The sequence below is a fragment of the Schistocerca gregaria genome, chromosome 1 (assembly GCF_023897955.1).
Source record: "Schistocerca gregaria isolate iqSchGreg1 chromosome 1, iqSchGreg1.2, whole genome shotgun sequence".
Taxonomy (NCBI): Eukaryota; Metazoa; Arthropoda; class Insecta; order Orthoptera; family Acrididae; genus Schistocerca; species Schistocerca gregaria.
Window position 1 is genome coordinate 766,970,457 of NC_064920.1, and position 14,809 is coordinate 766,985,265.

A 14,809-nucleotide genomic window follows, 5' to 3' on the forward strand; every position below is an offset into this window, starting at 1 on the left:
TCCTGATAACGACATCCTCGAGTAGTCCCCGCCCGGAGATCCGAATGGGGGACTATTTTACCTCTGGAATATTTTACCCAAGAAGACGCCATCATCATTTAACCATACAGTAAAGCTGCATGCCCTCGGGAAAAATTACGGCCATAGTTTCCCCTTGCTTTCAGCCGTTCGCAGTACCAGCACATCAACGTCTTTCTGGTTAGTGTCACAAGGCCAGATCAGTCAATCATTCAGACTGTTGCCCTTGCAACTACTGAAAAGACTGCTTCCCGTCTTCAGGAACCACACGTTTGTCTGGCCTCTCAACAGACACCCCTCCATTGTGGTTGCACCTACGGTACGGCTATCTGTATATCTGAGGCACGCAAGCCTCCCCACCAACGGCAAGGTCCGTGGTTCATGGGTGGGGGTGGGGATCAATGCTAAAGCTATAAAGTGTTTTGATGTTCATTGGTACAGGAAAATGAAGAAAGATTTGAGCTACATAGAGGTCATTAGAGATGAAGCACAAACTGAGATACTTATCCATCTCTGTATCATGAAGAACTCAAACTTGAGTGACTACTGTTCATTTACTGGAGGTACTGAAAACCTCATCCTGACAAAGACAAGTGTGTTTCACAGAACAATGATATTTAGTGTGAGCACACTTAAAAAATTAATGGAGTGAAGTGATACATATAAAATACAAGAGTTCACTATTTACAATGGATTATACATGTGCACTAATAAAACATCACAGGATGATAGGGAAAGGGTTGCTTGCTGAGTACTCAAGAAATGGTCACACTGTTCATTTGAGCAGATTTCACAAGTTTCCGGCAGTTTTTCTATAGTAGAATGCAACATAATTTGTATAAACATTCATGGCTAATTAAAATGAACTGCCATGACAAGTTCTGTTATTCCTGTGTGTACAAAGGGTGATATCAAAACAAATTTTAAACTAAATGCCATTCTTGATTGCAATATGCATGAAACAGATGTGGTAAACTCCTTGGAGGAATACAAATAATGTAAAGAGTAAAAGTAACAACTCACCACATAGTTGAGTCATTGATTAATCAGTGAGCACATACATAAGACGGAAAACATTGCTAACCCTCTGGACCAGTCTTTTTCAGAGCTAACAGAATACACAAACACACATGTGCAACTGCACAGCTACAGTGTATCAGCAGTCAACTGGAATGAGTGTGGGAAGGTCTCACCTGAAAGATTAGCAACACTTTCCATCTTGTTTACATTCGTACTGATCACTCAACACTTTAATTATATGGTGAATTGTTACCTTCACTCCTTCCATTATTTATATGTAAAACAGAGGTTGACAGGTGTTTTCAGAAGACCTAAAATTAGTCATTCAAGAGAAAACTGATGAAGTGGTAGAAAGTCCTTTCCTCCCAAGTGCTCCTTATGACTGCAACAAATGCTTTTGCTTTGTTTTGAACTGTTAGACTGGGAATCTTAAACAAAAGGAACTATTGACATTTTTCCAAATTTTGTTCCACACTGGGGAAGGAATTTCTCAAAAAGGCAAAAAGACAAATTCAAGAATGTGCTTCTAATGTAACTAACGGCAATGGACTCCCAAAAAACACATTCAAGTAAAATTTGTGATTCTTCAGCTTCTACTGGATTAGATGACATGTCATGAGTGTATCTAGGGGTCCAACAGACATCAAGCTTCAGCCGTAAACCCATGAGTTAATTTGTAACATTTGTTTGCAAAAGAGGAGAGAATCTTGCAGGAATGCAGGTAGGAATAAACAAAGTTGTTGTTGCCCCGACTATATACCTCTCTGTTTCAAACTGTTGTACAACAAAGCCAAGTATCTGTAAAAGTACTCAATAACTTGAAACACATTTCTTACCTTGTGCTTTATTTCTGCATATTTTTAAAACTGTGGTTAACCAGAGTCTACAAATAAAAGGTATAAAATAAGCCTTCAAGCTTGCTTTTTTCTGTAACTATTGATTTGTGAGACATATCACTTGCAAACTTTGCAGTAACATTTAAAACTAATTATCAAAGGCTGCTTTCTAGGCATGCAAATGTCTAGGTGAATGGGATTCTTAAACCACAAGGTACAAACTGGTGGAAACAAATTATTGCCACAAATTCTTCAAGAAACTTGAAGGACTACAATTGTTGTTCAGTGCCCTGTATAATATTAGAATTTTCTGCCACAGATTTGTTTTTCTGACAATATCACTTTGTTAAACCATAAAACCTAAAAGGAACGAATCATAACATTAAAATAAATGGTAACATCTGGAAATAAATACCTGATAAAGAGGTTTAGCTTCATCCAGGTGATGTATACGCAAGTATCTGTCTAAACTCACACTGACTACATATGGTTCAGTAGCACTGCAAGCAATGGATCGAATGCCCCCAACTGGCCCTTTATAAGACTTTGCAATATGACTTTTGCCACGGAAGTCAATCAGTTTCATCTGTCCCCTCCCGCTGCCAACAACCACACACCTGTAAGACATTTAAAAGCTCAGATATTGACAAAACTGTCTTTGTAAAACTAGTGAATGAAGAAATATTAATAACAATTCAGATGTTAATAAAATAGTTGACATGAATTACTAAGGCATCTCAATGAATATATGAAGTTTTAATCACATTATTAATACAGACATAATCACTTGCTAAATAATATGTTACTGGCATGTCTCTACCTAAAGAGATAATTCTTTTCATCTTAAGGATATGGTGCAGAGTCTAAGAACTGGAACCTTGAACTACAAACAACAACTAGTAAGTACAGACTTCGTGTTCCCTTGTCCTCACAATAGGAGGGTCCCTCACATAACAGGGTCTGAGTAACCTACCCCTCCATTCTAATCATCCCAAAATTCTTCCCATTTTCTCTCTGAGGAGGATTAGTTTTTTACATTTCAATGTGCTGTTTATTGGCAGTACTTAAATTTCGCCTCTTGAAGGGAAGTATTGGCCAGCCATACTGTCTCCATGTAATTTTACAAAAATATATATGTTCCCCATTAACAAGAAGGAAGCTCATTACAGACAATTATAATAATTGTTGATTAGCTTGCACATGAACCTATTTCTATTGATTAACCACAAAATGCTTTTTCTACTACACGTTTCAAACTTGTTCTTTTATGTTTTAGGACATTTTCAGTCATTTCACATTAAAATTTCCAACTGCCTCACCCTATAACTTCCACCCCCCCCCCCCTTCTGCCTGACATTATGAACTCAGTAACAATGAAATGACAAGAGAGTAGAAGTTATTGTTATCATCTTCAGTACAGTGACTAGTTTGATGCAGTTTGTAATAGATCTTTTAAGGGAAAAGAAAAATTCTATATGGAATAAATACATCTAGTAGCAGCAAATAAGTAATTTATAATGTCTCAGATAATTTTATTTCTAAAACAAAGGACAAAAACTTACAATTCTTCTTCTTCTTCTTCTTCTTCTTCTTCTTCTTCTTCTCTGTCCATTAGAATTTGAAGAGGAACTTCCGAGCATAATCTACCAGATGCTGTACAATTACTTAGCTGATAAAGTAAGTCATCAAAAATATTGGTGTTTATTTAAAATGACAATATAACAAACCTAATTGCTTGTGTCATAAACAATTTGTATTTGAGTAGTAATATTTTGCAGCAATCAGTGTGAAGATAACTGATGAACCATAATGGCCATTAACTATCATTTTATTAGTAGTCTTGCATCATAATACACTATTTGCTCGAATCTATCCGGACACCCCTAAAAACATATGTTTCGCATATTAGGTGCGTTTTACTACCACCTACTGTCAGGTACTCCATATCAGCGACCTCATTAGTCATTAGACATCTTGAGACAGCAGAATGGGACACTCTACAGAACTCACGAACTTAGAATGTGGTCAGGTGATTGGGTGTAATTTGAGTCATACATCTGTATGCAAGATTTTCACACTCCTAAACATCCCTTAGGTTCACTGTTTCTGATGTGACAGTGAAATGGAAACACAAAGGGACACGTACAGCACAGAAGCGTACAGGCCGACCTCGTCTGTTGACTGACAGAGACTGCTGACAGTTGAAGAGGGTCATAATGTGGAATAGGCAGACATCTATCCAGACCATGACACAGGAATTCCAAACTGCATCAGGATCCACTGCAAGTGCTATGACAGTTAGGCGGGAGGTGAGAAAACTTGTATTTCATGGTTGAGTGGCTGCTCATAACCCTCACATCACGCCGGTAAATGCCAAATGACAGCTCGCTTGGTATAAGGAACGTAAACATTTGACGATTGAACAGTGGAAAAGCATTGTGTGGAGTGACGAATCACAGTACACAATGTGGCGATCCAATGGCAGTGTGTGGCAAATGCCCAGTGAATGTCATCTGCCAGTGTGTGTAGTAACAACAGTAAAATTCAGAAGCAGTGGTTTACGGTGTGGTCATAGTTTTCATGGAGGGGGCTTGCACCCCATGTTGTTTTGCATGGCTCTATCACAGCACAGGCCTACATTGATATTTTAAGCACCTTCTTGCTTCCCACCACTGAAAAGCAATTCGAGGATGGCGACTGCATCTTTCAACATGATCAAGCATCTGTTCATAATATATATGGCCTGTGGCAGAGTGGTTACATGACAATAACATCCCTGTAATTGACTGGCCTGTACAGAGTCCTGACCTGAATCCTTTAGAACACCTTTGGGATGAATTGGAATACCAACTTCTCCTCAGTGCACCACTCCATGAAGAATGGACTGCCAATCCCCAAGAAACCTTCCAGTACCTGACAACATATGCCTGCGAGAGTGGAAGTTGTCATCAAGGCTAAGGTGGGCCAACACCATATTGAATTCCAGCATTACCAATGGAGGGTGCCATGAACTTGTAAGTCATTTTCAGCCAGGTGTCCATATACTTTTGATCATATAGTGTACGTCCTTTCAGACCAGCAACTTGTATCTTTTAAATATTGAAGGCTGATGTTCCCTTGTCCGGCGACCGTAGAAATTCTTTTTAAGACATGTCATTTTATGAATAGGCCAACATTTCTCTCCATGCTAGTCTATCCATGACAAGTCTCTTCACATCAGCATAACTATGGCAACCTAAATCTGCTTGAACTTGTTCACTGTAGTCATGCCTTGGTCTCCTCCTACAATTTTTACCACTCACTCTTTAACAACCATTATCAAATTAACCATCCCACGATGCCTCAGGATGAGCCCTATCAACTGATTGTGCATTGTACTCAAGTTCAACAGTGCTTTTACTTTTCTATTATTAGATTCAGTGCCTATTCACCAATTATTTGATCTACCAATTTAATATTGTGCATTCTTCTACAGCAACCGTTCTTCTTTGCTTGTCTGTAGTGTTTACGTTCCAAGTTTCACTTCCTAACACTTAAGATTTACATTAGATACTAATAAATCCCCCCCCCCCCCCCTCATGAACCATGGACCTTGCCATTGGTGGGGAGGCTTGCGTGCCTCAGCGATACAGATAGCCGTACCGTAGGTGCAACCACAACGGAGGGGTATCTGTTGAGAGGCCAGACAAACGTGTGGTTCCTGAAGAAGGGCAGCAGCCTTTTCAGTAGTTGCAAAGGCAACAGTCTGGATGATTGACTGATCTGGCCTTGTAACAATAACCAAAACGGCTATGCTGTGCTGGTACTACGAATGGCTGAAAGTAAGGGAAAACTATGGCCGTAATTTTTCCCGAGGGCATGTAGCTTTACTGTATGATTAAATGATGATGGTGTCCTCTTGGGTAAAATATAACGGAGGTAAAATAGTCCCCCACTCGGATCTCCGGGCGGGGACTACTCAAGAGGATGTCGTTATCAGGAGAAAGAAAACTGGCGTTCTACGGATCGGAGCATCGAATGTCAGATCCCATAATCAGGCAGGTAGGTTAGAAAATTTAAAAAAGGAAATGGATAGGTTAAAGTTAGATATAGTGGGAATTAGTGAAGTTCGGTGGAAGCAGGAACAAGACTTCTGGTCAGGTAACTCCAGGGTTATAATCACAAAATCAAAAAGGGGTAATGCAGGAGTAGGTTTAATAATGAATACAAAAGTAGGAATGCAGGTAAGCTACTGCAAACAGCATAGTGAACGCATTATTGTGGCCAAGATAGATACGAAGCCCACACCTGCTACAGTAGTACAAGTTTATATGCCAACTAGCTCTGCAGATGACAAAGAAATTGAAGAAATGTATGATGAAATAAAAGAAATTATTCAGATAGTGAGGGGAGACGAAAATTTAATAGTCATGGGTGACTGGAATTTGAGAGTAGGAAAAGGGAGAGAAGGAAACATAGTAGGTAAATATGGATTGGGGCTAAGAAATGAAAGAGGATGCCGCCTGGTAGAATTTTGCACAGAGCACAAATTAATCATAGCTAACACTTGGTTTAAGAATCATGAAAGAAGGTTGTATACATGGAAAAAGCCTGGAGATACTAAAAGGTATCAGATAGATTATATAATGGTAAGACGGAGATTTAGGAAGCAGGTTTTAAATTGTAAGACATTTCCAGGGGCAGATGTGGACTCTGACCACAATCTATTGGTTATGACCTGTAGATTAAAACTGAAGAAACTGCAAAAATGTGGAAAATTAAGGAGATGAGTCCTGGATAAACTGAAAGAACCAGAGGTTGTACAGAGTTTCAGGGAGAGCATAAGGGAACAATTGACAGGAATGGGGGAAAGAAATACAGTGGAAGAAGAATGGGTAGCTCTGAGGGATGAAGTAGTGAAGGCAGCACAGGATCAAGTAGGTAAAAAGACGAGGGCTAGTAGAAATCCTTGGGTAACAAAAGAAATATTGAATTTAATTGATGAAAGGAGAAAATATAAAAATGCAGTAAATGAATCAGACAAAAAGGAATACAAACGTCTCAAAAATGAGATCGACAGGAAGTGCAAAATGGCTAAGCGGGGATGGCTAGAGGACAAATGTAAGGATGTAGAGGCTTATCTCACTAGGGGTAAGATAGATACTGCCTACAGGAAAATTAAAGAGATCTTTGGAGATAAGAGAACCACTTGTATGAACATCAAGAGCTCAGATGGAAACCCAGTTGTGTGAAGAGTTTGACAGAGCACTGAAAGACCTGAGTCGAAACAAGGCCCCCGGAGTAGACAACATTCCATTGGAACTACTGACGGCCTTGGGAGAGTCAGTCCTGACAAAACTCTACCATCTGGTGAGCAAGATTTATGAGACAGGCAAAATACCCTCAGACTTCAAGAAGAATATAATAATTCCAATTCCAAAGAAAGCAGGTGTTGAAAAATGCGAAAATTACCAAACTATCAGTTTAATAAGTCACGGTTGCAAAATACTAACGCAAATTCTTTGCAGACGAATGGAAAAACTAGTAGAAGTCGACCTCGGAGAAGATCAGTTTGGATTCTGTAGAAATGTTGGAACACGTGCGGCAATACTGTCACTACGACTTATCTTAGAAGCTAGATTAGGAAAAGGCAAACCTATGTTTCTAGCATTTGTAGACTTGGAGAAAGCTTTTGATAATGTAGACTGGAATACGCTCTTCCAAATTCTGAAGGCGGCAGGGGTAAAATACATGGAAGGAAAGGCTATTTACAATTTGTACAGAAACCAGATGGCAGTTATAAGAGTGGAGGGACATGAAAGGGAAGCAGTGGTTGGGAAGGGAGTGAGACAGGTTTGTCCTCCCCGATGTTATTCAATCTGTATATTGAACAAGCAGTGAAGGAAACAAAAAAAAAATCGTAATAGGTATTAAAATCCATGGAGAAGAAATGGAGAAGAATGACATTGTAATTCTGTCAGAGACAGCAAAGGACTTGGAAGAGCAGTTGAATGGAATGGATAGTGTCTTGAAAGGAGGGTATAAGACGAACATCAACAAAAGCAAAACGAGGATAATGGAATGTAGTCAAATTAAGTCAGGTGATGCTGAGGGAATTAGATTAGGAAATGAGACACTAAAAGTAGTAAAGGAGTTTTGCTATTTGGGGAGCAAAATAACTGATGATGGTCGAAGTAGAGAGGATATAAAATGTAGACTGGCAATAGCAAGGAAAGCGTTTCTGAAGAAGAGAAATTTGTTAACATCTAGTTCAGATTTAAGTGTCAGGAAGTCATTTCTGAAAGTATTTGTATGGAGTGTTGCCATCTATGGAAGTGAAATTTTGACGATAAATAGTTTGGACAAGAAGAGAATAGAAGCTTTTGAAATGTGGTGCTACAGAAGAATGCTGAAGATTAGATGGGTAGATCACACAAATACATCTACATCTACATGACTACTCTGCAATTCACATTTAAGTGCTTGGCAGAGGGTTCATCGAACCACAATCATACTATCTCTCTACTATTCCACTCCCGAACAGCACGGGGGAAAAACGAGCACCTAAACCTTTCTGTTCGAGCTCTGATTTCTCTTATTTTATTTTGATGATCATTCCTACCTATGTAGGTTGGGCTCAACAAAATATTTTCGCATTCGGAAGAGAGAGTTGGTGACTGAAATTTCGTAAAAAGGTCTCGCCGCGACGAAAAACGTCTATGCTGTAATGACTTCCATCCCAACTCGTGTATCATATCTGCCACACTCTCTCCCCTATAACGCGATAATACAAAACGAGCTGCCCTTTTTTGCACCCTTTCGATGTCCACCGATAATCCCACCTGGTAAGGATCCCACACCGCGCAGCAATATTCTAACAGAGGACGAACGAGTGTAGTATAAGCTGTCTCTTTAGTGGACTTGATGCATCTTCTAAGTGTCCTGCCAATGAAACGCAACCTTTGGCTCGCCTTCCCGACAATATTATCTATGTGGTCCTTCCAACTGAAGTTGTTCGTAATTTTAACACCCAGGTACTTAGTTGAATTGACAGCCTTGAGAATTGTACTATTTATCGAGTAATCGAATTCCAACGGATTTCTTTTGGAACTCATGTGGATCATCTCACACTTTTCGTTATTTAGCGTCAACTGCCACCTGACACACCATACAGCAATCTTTTCTAAATCGCTTTGCAGCTGATACTGGTCTTCGGATGACCTAAATAGACGGTAAATTACAGCATCATCTGCGAACAGTCTAAGAGAACTGCTCAGATTGTCGCCCAGGTCATTTATATAGATCAGGAACAGTAGAGGTCCCAGGACGCTTCCCTGGGGAACACCTGATATCACTTCAGTTTTACTCGATGATTTGCCGTCTATTACTACGAACTGCGACCTTCCTGACAGGAAATCACGAATCCAGTCGCACAACTGAGACGATACCCCATAGCTCCGCAGCTGGATTAGAAGTCGCTTGTGAGGAACGGTGTCAATGAGGAAGTATTGAATAGGATTGGGAGGGGGGGGGGGGGGGGGGGGGGGAAGAGAAGTTTGTGGTACAACTTGACTAGAAGAAGGGATCGGTTAGTAGGACATGTTCTGAGGCATCAAGGGATCACCAATTTGGTATTGGAGGGCAGCGTGGAGGGTAAAAATCATAGAGGGAGACCAAGAGATGAATACTCTAAGCAGATTCAGAAGCATGTATGTTGCAGTAGGTACTGGGAGATGAAGAAGCTTGCACAGGATAGAGTAGCATGGAGAGCTGCATCAAACCAGTCTCAGGACTGAAGACCGCAACAACAACAACTAATAAATTTCTACTTTTCAAAAAAGCTTTCCTTGTTACTGCAAACCTGATTTTACATCCTCTTTATTTCTACCATCATTAATAATTTTACTCCCCTAACAGCAAAAGTCCTCTACTTCTTTAATATCTCATTTCCTAATCAAATCCCTTCATCATCATCTGATTTAATTAGAATACATTCCAATATTATTGTTTTGTTATTTTTTTAAATCTTCATCTTGCAGCCTCTTTTGAAGACACTATTCACTCTGCTCAAGTTATTTTGCAAGTCATTTGCTGTCTCTGGCAGAATTACAATATCATCAGCAACACTTTAATATTTTTCTCTATTCTCCCTAAACTATAATCTTTCCAGATATCTCCTTGGTTTCTTTAGTTGCTTCTCAATGTACAGACTGAATAACATGGGGGATAAGCACCATCCCTCCCTCACTCCCTTCTCGACCACTGCCTCCCTTTCATGTTCTTCAACCCTTATAGTTGCAGCCTGGTTTCTGTACAATTTCTATCACAGCCTCCAGATAGCCATAATGTAGGTACAACCACATCAAAGGTGTTACCGTGTAGAGGTGAGACAAAGATGTGGATCCTGAAGAGGGGCAACAACCTTGTCTGTATGACTGGCTAACCTGGCCTCGTAACATTACCCAACATGTCCATCCTAGGTTGTTACTGCGAATGGATGAAAGCAAGGGGAAACTACAGCTGTCATATTTCCCAAGGATATGCGGCTCTACTGTATGGCTTAATTATGATGGCATCCTCAATGGTAAAATATTCCAGAGATATAATAGTAAACTTGGATAACTGAGTGGGGACTACTCAAGGGGTATTCTATGGGTCAGAATGTGGAATGTTAGCTCCTTTAATTGGACACGTACATTAAAGAACTTAAAATGAAAATGGATAATTTGAGGTTAGATATAGCAGGAGTTAATAAAGTGGAGTGGCAGGAAGAACAGGATTTCTTATCAGGTCAGTGTAATCATGTCAGTCTGGTCCCTTCTCTCTATTCCCTGGGTTAGTTGCACATACAATACGGCCGTATCACTGCCCCATTGCAACAAGGCGCATTGTTCATACGCAAACAGTGCAATGTAGAAGAAGTAAAAGAAAATAAATGAAACAGCATGCAATGAGAGAGTATATGGTATCGTGAAACCATAACGATACAGAATATCATAATGTTTGGTATCTACACTGAAGAGCCAAAGAAACTGGCACACCTGCCTAATATTGTGTAAGGCCCTTGCGAGCACAAAGAAGTGCTGCAACACAATGTGGCATGAACTCAAATAATGTCTGAAGTAGTGCTGGAGGGAACTGATACCACAAATCCTGCAGGGCTGCCCATACATCCATAAGAGTATTGGAGGGGGGGGGGGGGGGGGGGGGAATAGATCTCTGAACAGTATGTTGCAAGGCGTCCCAGATATTCTCAATAATGTTCCTGTCTGGGGAATTTGGTGGCCAGCGGAAGGGTTTAAATTCAGAAGAGTGTTCCTGAAACCACTCTGTAGCAATTCTGGATGTGAGAGCAGTCACATTGTCCTATTGGAATTGCCCAAGTCTGTCCAAATGCACAATGGACATGAATGGATGTAGGTGACCAGACAGAATGTTTACATACATATCACATGTCAGAGTCATATCTATACATATCAGGGGTCCCATATCACTCCAACTGCACATGCACCACACCATTACAGAGACTCAACCAGCTTGAACAGTTCCCTGCTGACGTGCAGGGTCCATGGATTCATGAGGTTGTCTCCATACCCGTGCACATACATCCGCTTGATTCAATTTGAAATGAGACTCATCCAACTAGGCAGTATGTTTATAGAATGAGATTTTCACTCTGCAGCGGAGTGTGCGCTGATATGAAACTTCCTGGCAGATTAAAACTGTGTGCCCGACCGAGACTCGAACTCGGGACCTTTGCCTTTCGCGGGCAAGTGCTCTACCAACTAAGCTACCGAAGCACGACTCACGCCCGGTACTCACAGCTTTACTTCTGCCAGTATCCGTCTCCTACCTTCCAAACTTTACAGAAGCTCTTCTGGCAAACATGCAGAACTAGCACTCCTGAAAGAAAGGATACTGTGGAGACATGGCTTAGCCACAGCGTGGGGAATGTTTCCAGAATGAGATTTTCACTCTGCAGCGGAGTGTGCGCTGATATGAAACTTCCTGGCAGATTAAAACTGTGTGCCCGACCGAGACTCGAACTCGGGACCTTTGCCTTTCGCGGGCAAGTGCTCTACCAACTGAGCTACCGAAGCACGACTCACGCCCGCGAAAGGCAAAGGTCCCGAGTTCGAGTCTCGGTCGGGCACACAGTTTTAATCTGCCAGGAAGTTTCAGTATGTTTATAGTCATTGACAGTCCAACGTTGGTGTTTACAGGTCAGGTGAAGCATAAAGCTATGAGTCGTGCTGTCGTCAAGGGTACAAGAGCGGGCCTTCGGCTCCGAAAGCCCATATTGATGATATTATGTAAAACGGTTCGCACGCTGACACTTATTAGTGGCCCAGCATTGAAATCTGCAGAAATTTGTCAGTCAGAGTTGGTCCTGTTCTTGCAGGATCTTTCTCTGGCCACAGCAATGTCGGAGAGATGACGTTTTACCGGATTCCTGATATTCATGGTACACTCCTTCATCACTAACTCAAAGATGCTGAGTCCCATTGCTCATATACCGGCTATAACTCCACGTTCAAACTCACTTAAATCTTGATAACCTGCCATTGCAGGAACAGTAACGGATCTAACAGCTGCACCAGACAGTTGTTGTCTTATATAGGCATTGCCAATCGCAGCAGCATATTATGCCTGTTTACAGATCTCTATATTTCATTATGCATGCCCATACCAGTTTCTTTGGCACTTCAGTGTACACCTTGACAAGAAACATAGAAATTGTGGGATTGTATACTGGTGCCATACAATATACCTTCTTTCACTTTTTATGTTTGTGAAATAGCATTTTATTATTTGTGTTCTGTGACATGAATCTCGTGCAGCAGATTCTGAATACAACAAAAAAATCTATAAATGTTACATTATTAGAGCAGTTCTGTAACCAGGGCTGATGCAAGCTGTACAACAATACCAATGTTTAAGTTGTATGTGGACTCATTAACATGAATTATGTTACATCCTGATGGGTGGGTCCTACAGAGATATTATTTCATTGCCTGAAAGCATATGGTGTTCCACAGTGTACAAATGTGGATGAAGATTATGTAAAACAGAATGTAAATTGATTGATTGACATCAATGTGCTATGTCACACAAATGAGATATGGATCAAATGGCTGTAGTACCTAAAGTCTAAGAAAAATTCAGGTGTATAAGAAGTTACTGGCATGTTAAATAAAATGCTCAGACGGAGAATTACCACAACCAATAAGGTATTGCAGGGAAAATATGATGTCTGTTTAAAACATTCCAGAATATTCGTAAATTCGCGCCAATGGTGTGTTGGAGCGAAATGTGGTCGATACCTCTGCACATGCCTGTGTTTAATGTGTATCTGTCAGGAGTCTCATTGTTGTATGTCTGTTAGGTATTGTTCAATGGTGCATTGAGTAGAACATTGTGTCATATAGTTTGCGAACATCAAGTTTCAGAGTTAGAGAAGCAATGTGTCTGCCCTAAATTTAGTGTAAAACTCAAGAAAACCTTTACAGAAACACATCAAATGATGTAGGAAGCTTATGATGATGAGTGCTTAAGCCTACTCGGTTTCACGAATGGTTCACATAGTTTAAAACGGCTGGATGGAATTTAAAGATGACATTCGTTCAGGAGGCCCTTAGACATCTACCAATTACACTCGTGTCAGGAATGACAACAAAATTTCCATGCCAATTGAAGACTGACTGCCCAAGAGATTGCAGAAGAATGTAACATTTCAATTGGATCATGTCATGAAACTTAACACAGCTCCTTGGAACATATTGTGTTGCTGCCAAGTTCACTCAACGGCTCATGAGTCAAGAAAAGGAAGACCTCTGCTTCAGAATCTGTGACAAGCTTTTGGATCGTGCAAATGAGAGTGAGATGTTCCTTAAGAGAAATATAATTGGTGATGAGATGTGGGTCTACACTTATGATGTTGAAACCAAAGTTCACTCTTCACATCGAGTTAGAAAAGGTTGTCCATGGCCAAAAAAAGCACATCAGGTCAGGTCAGATGTCGAAGCCATCCTGATGGTTTTCTTTGATTTTGAAGGATTAGTTCATCATTGAAGCCATAGGGACAAACTGTTAATCTGTGGTACTATCAGGACACGTTATGTCTATGAGAAGGAAACAGCCTGAAATATGGCGAGACAGTTCATGATTCTTGCATCGTGATAATACACCTGCACATTCATCCTTGTTGGGGTGTGAATACTGCACAAGAAACGAAATCATTGTGCTGCCTCATCCTCTTTACTCTCCAGACCTGGCCCCTGCAGACCATTTTTTATTTCCAGAGTTGAAAACCATGTTGAAAGGATGAAGATTTGCAACAACAGATGAGATAAAAGAAAATTTGTAAATGGTACTTTGCACAATCCAGAAAGAGGTGTACGAAGACTGCTTCCCAAAGTGGAAACGAAGTTGGGAGCAGTATATCAATTTTGACAGAGTATTTCAAAGGACATATGTACAATAATTAAAAGGTAAGTGTAGAACAATTTTGTGGACGAAGTTTCAGAATTCTCTGAACAGACCTCATACATACAATGTCATCTATTCTTACCTAGAGTATGCTCTTCCAGCTGTAGGAGCAAAAGCTTATCAACATTAGACATGTATTCTTTGCTGAGACCCCATTGTGCATTTGTCCCACGAGATAATTTTAGCTTGCTATAAAATTTCACCCAATCCAGATGCTCTTGAGATTTTACATACCGGGAATTGTTCTTCAGCTATATTCCATGGCAGTTGTAGGGTGGAATGGACAGTTTGTCCTCCTTCCGCAAGTGTGGCTGCAATGCTGGATTATGCCAGTGCAACTGTGATATGCTGTTTACCGTGTATTTCCATCAGCAATAGATTTAAGATTTATTTTAAAAAAAAATTCCCAGTGCCGCCTGGTGCAACTAAGGAAATAATCCCGTCAGTGTTGTTGTCGGTTCAGTCCA

General features: G+C 40.5%; 1 protein-coding gene across 1 annotated transcript in view; it reads right to left on the reverse strand.

Annotated features, from left to right (window-relative positions):
- Window positions 1-14,809, reverse strand: part of LOC126268158 (WD repeat-containing protein 74) — a 116,885-nt gene that overhangs the window by 28,915 nt on the left and 73,161 nt on the right. Inside the window, exon 6 of the mRNA XM_049973712.1 lies at window positions 2,290-2,491. Within this exon, the coding sequence (XP_049829669.1) occupies window positions 2,290-2,491 (202 nt within the window). The remainder of the gene's footprint in view (window positions 1-2,289; window positions 2,492-14,809) is intronic.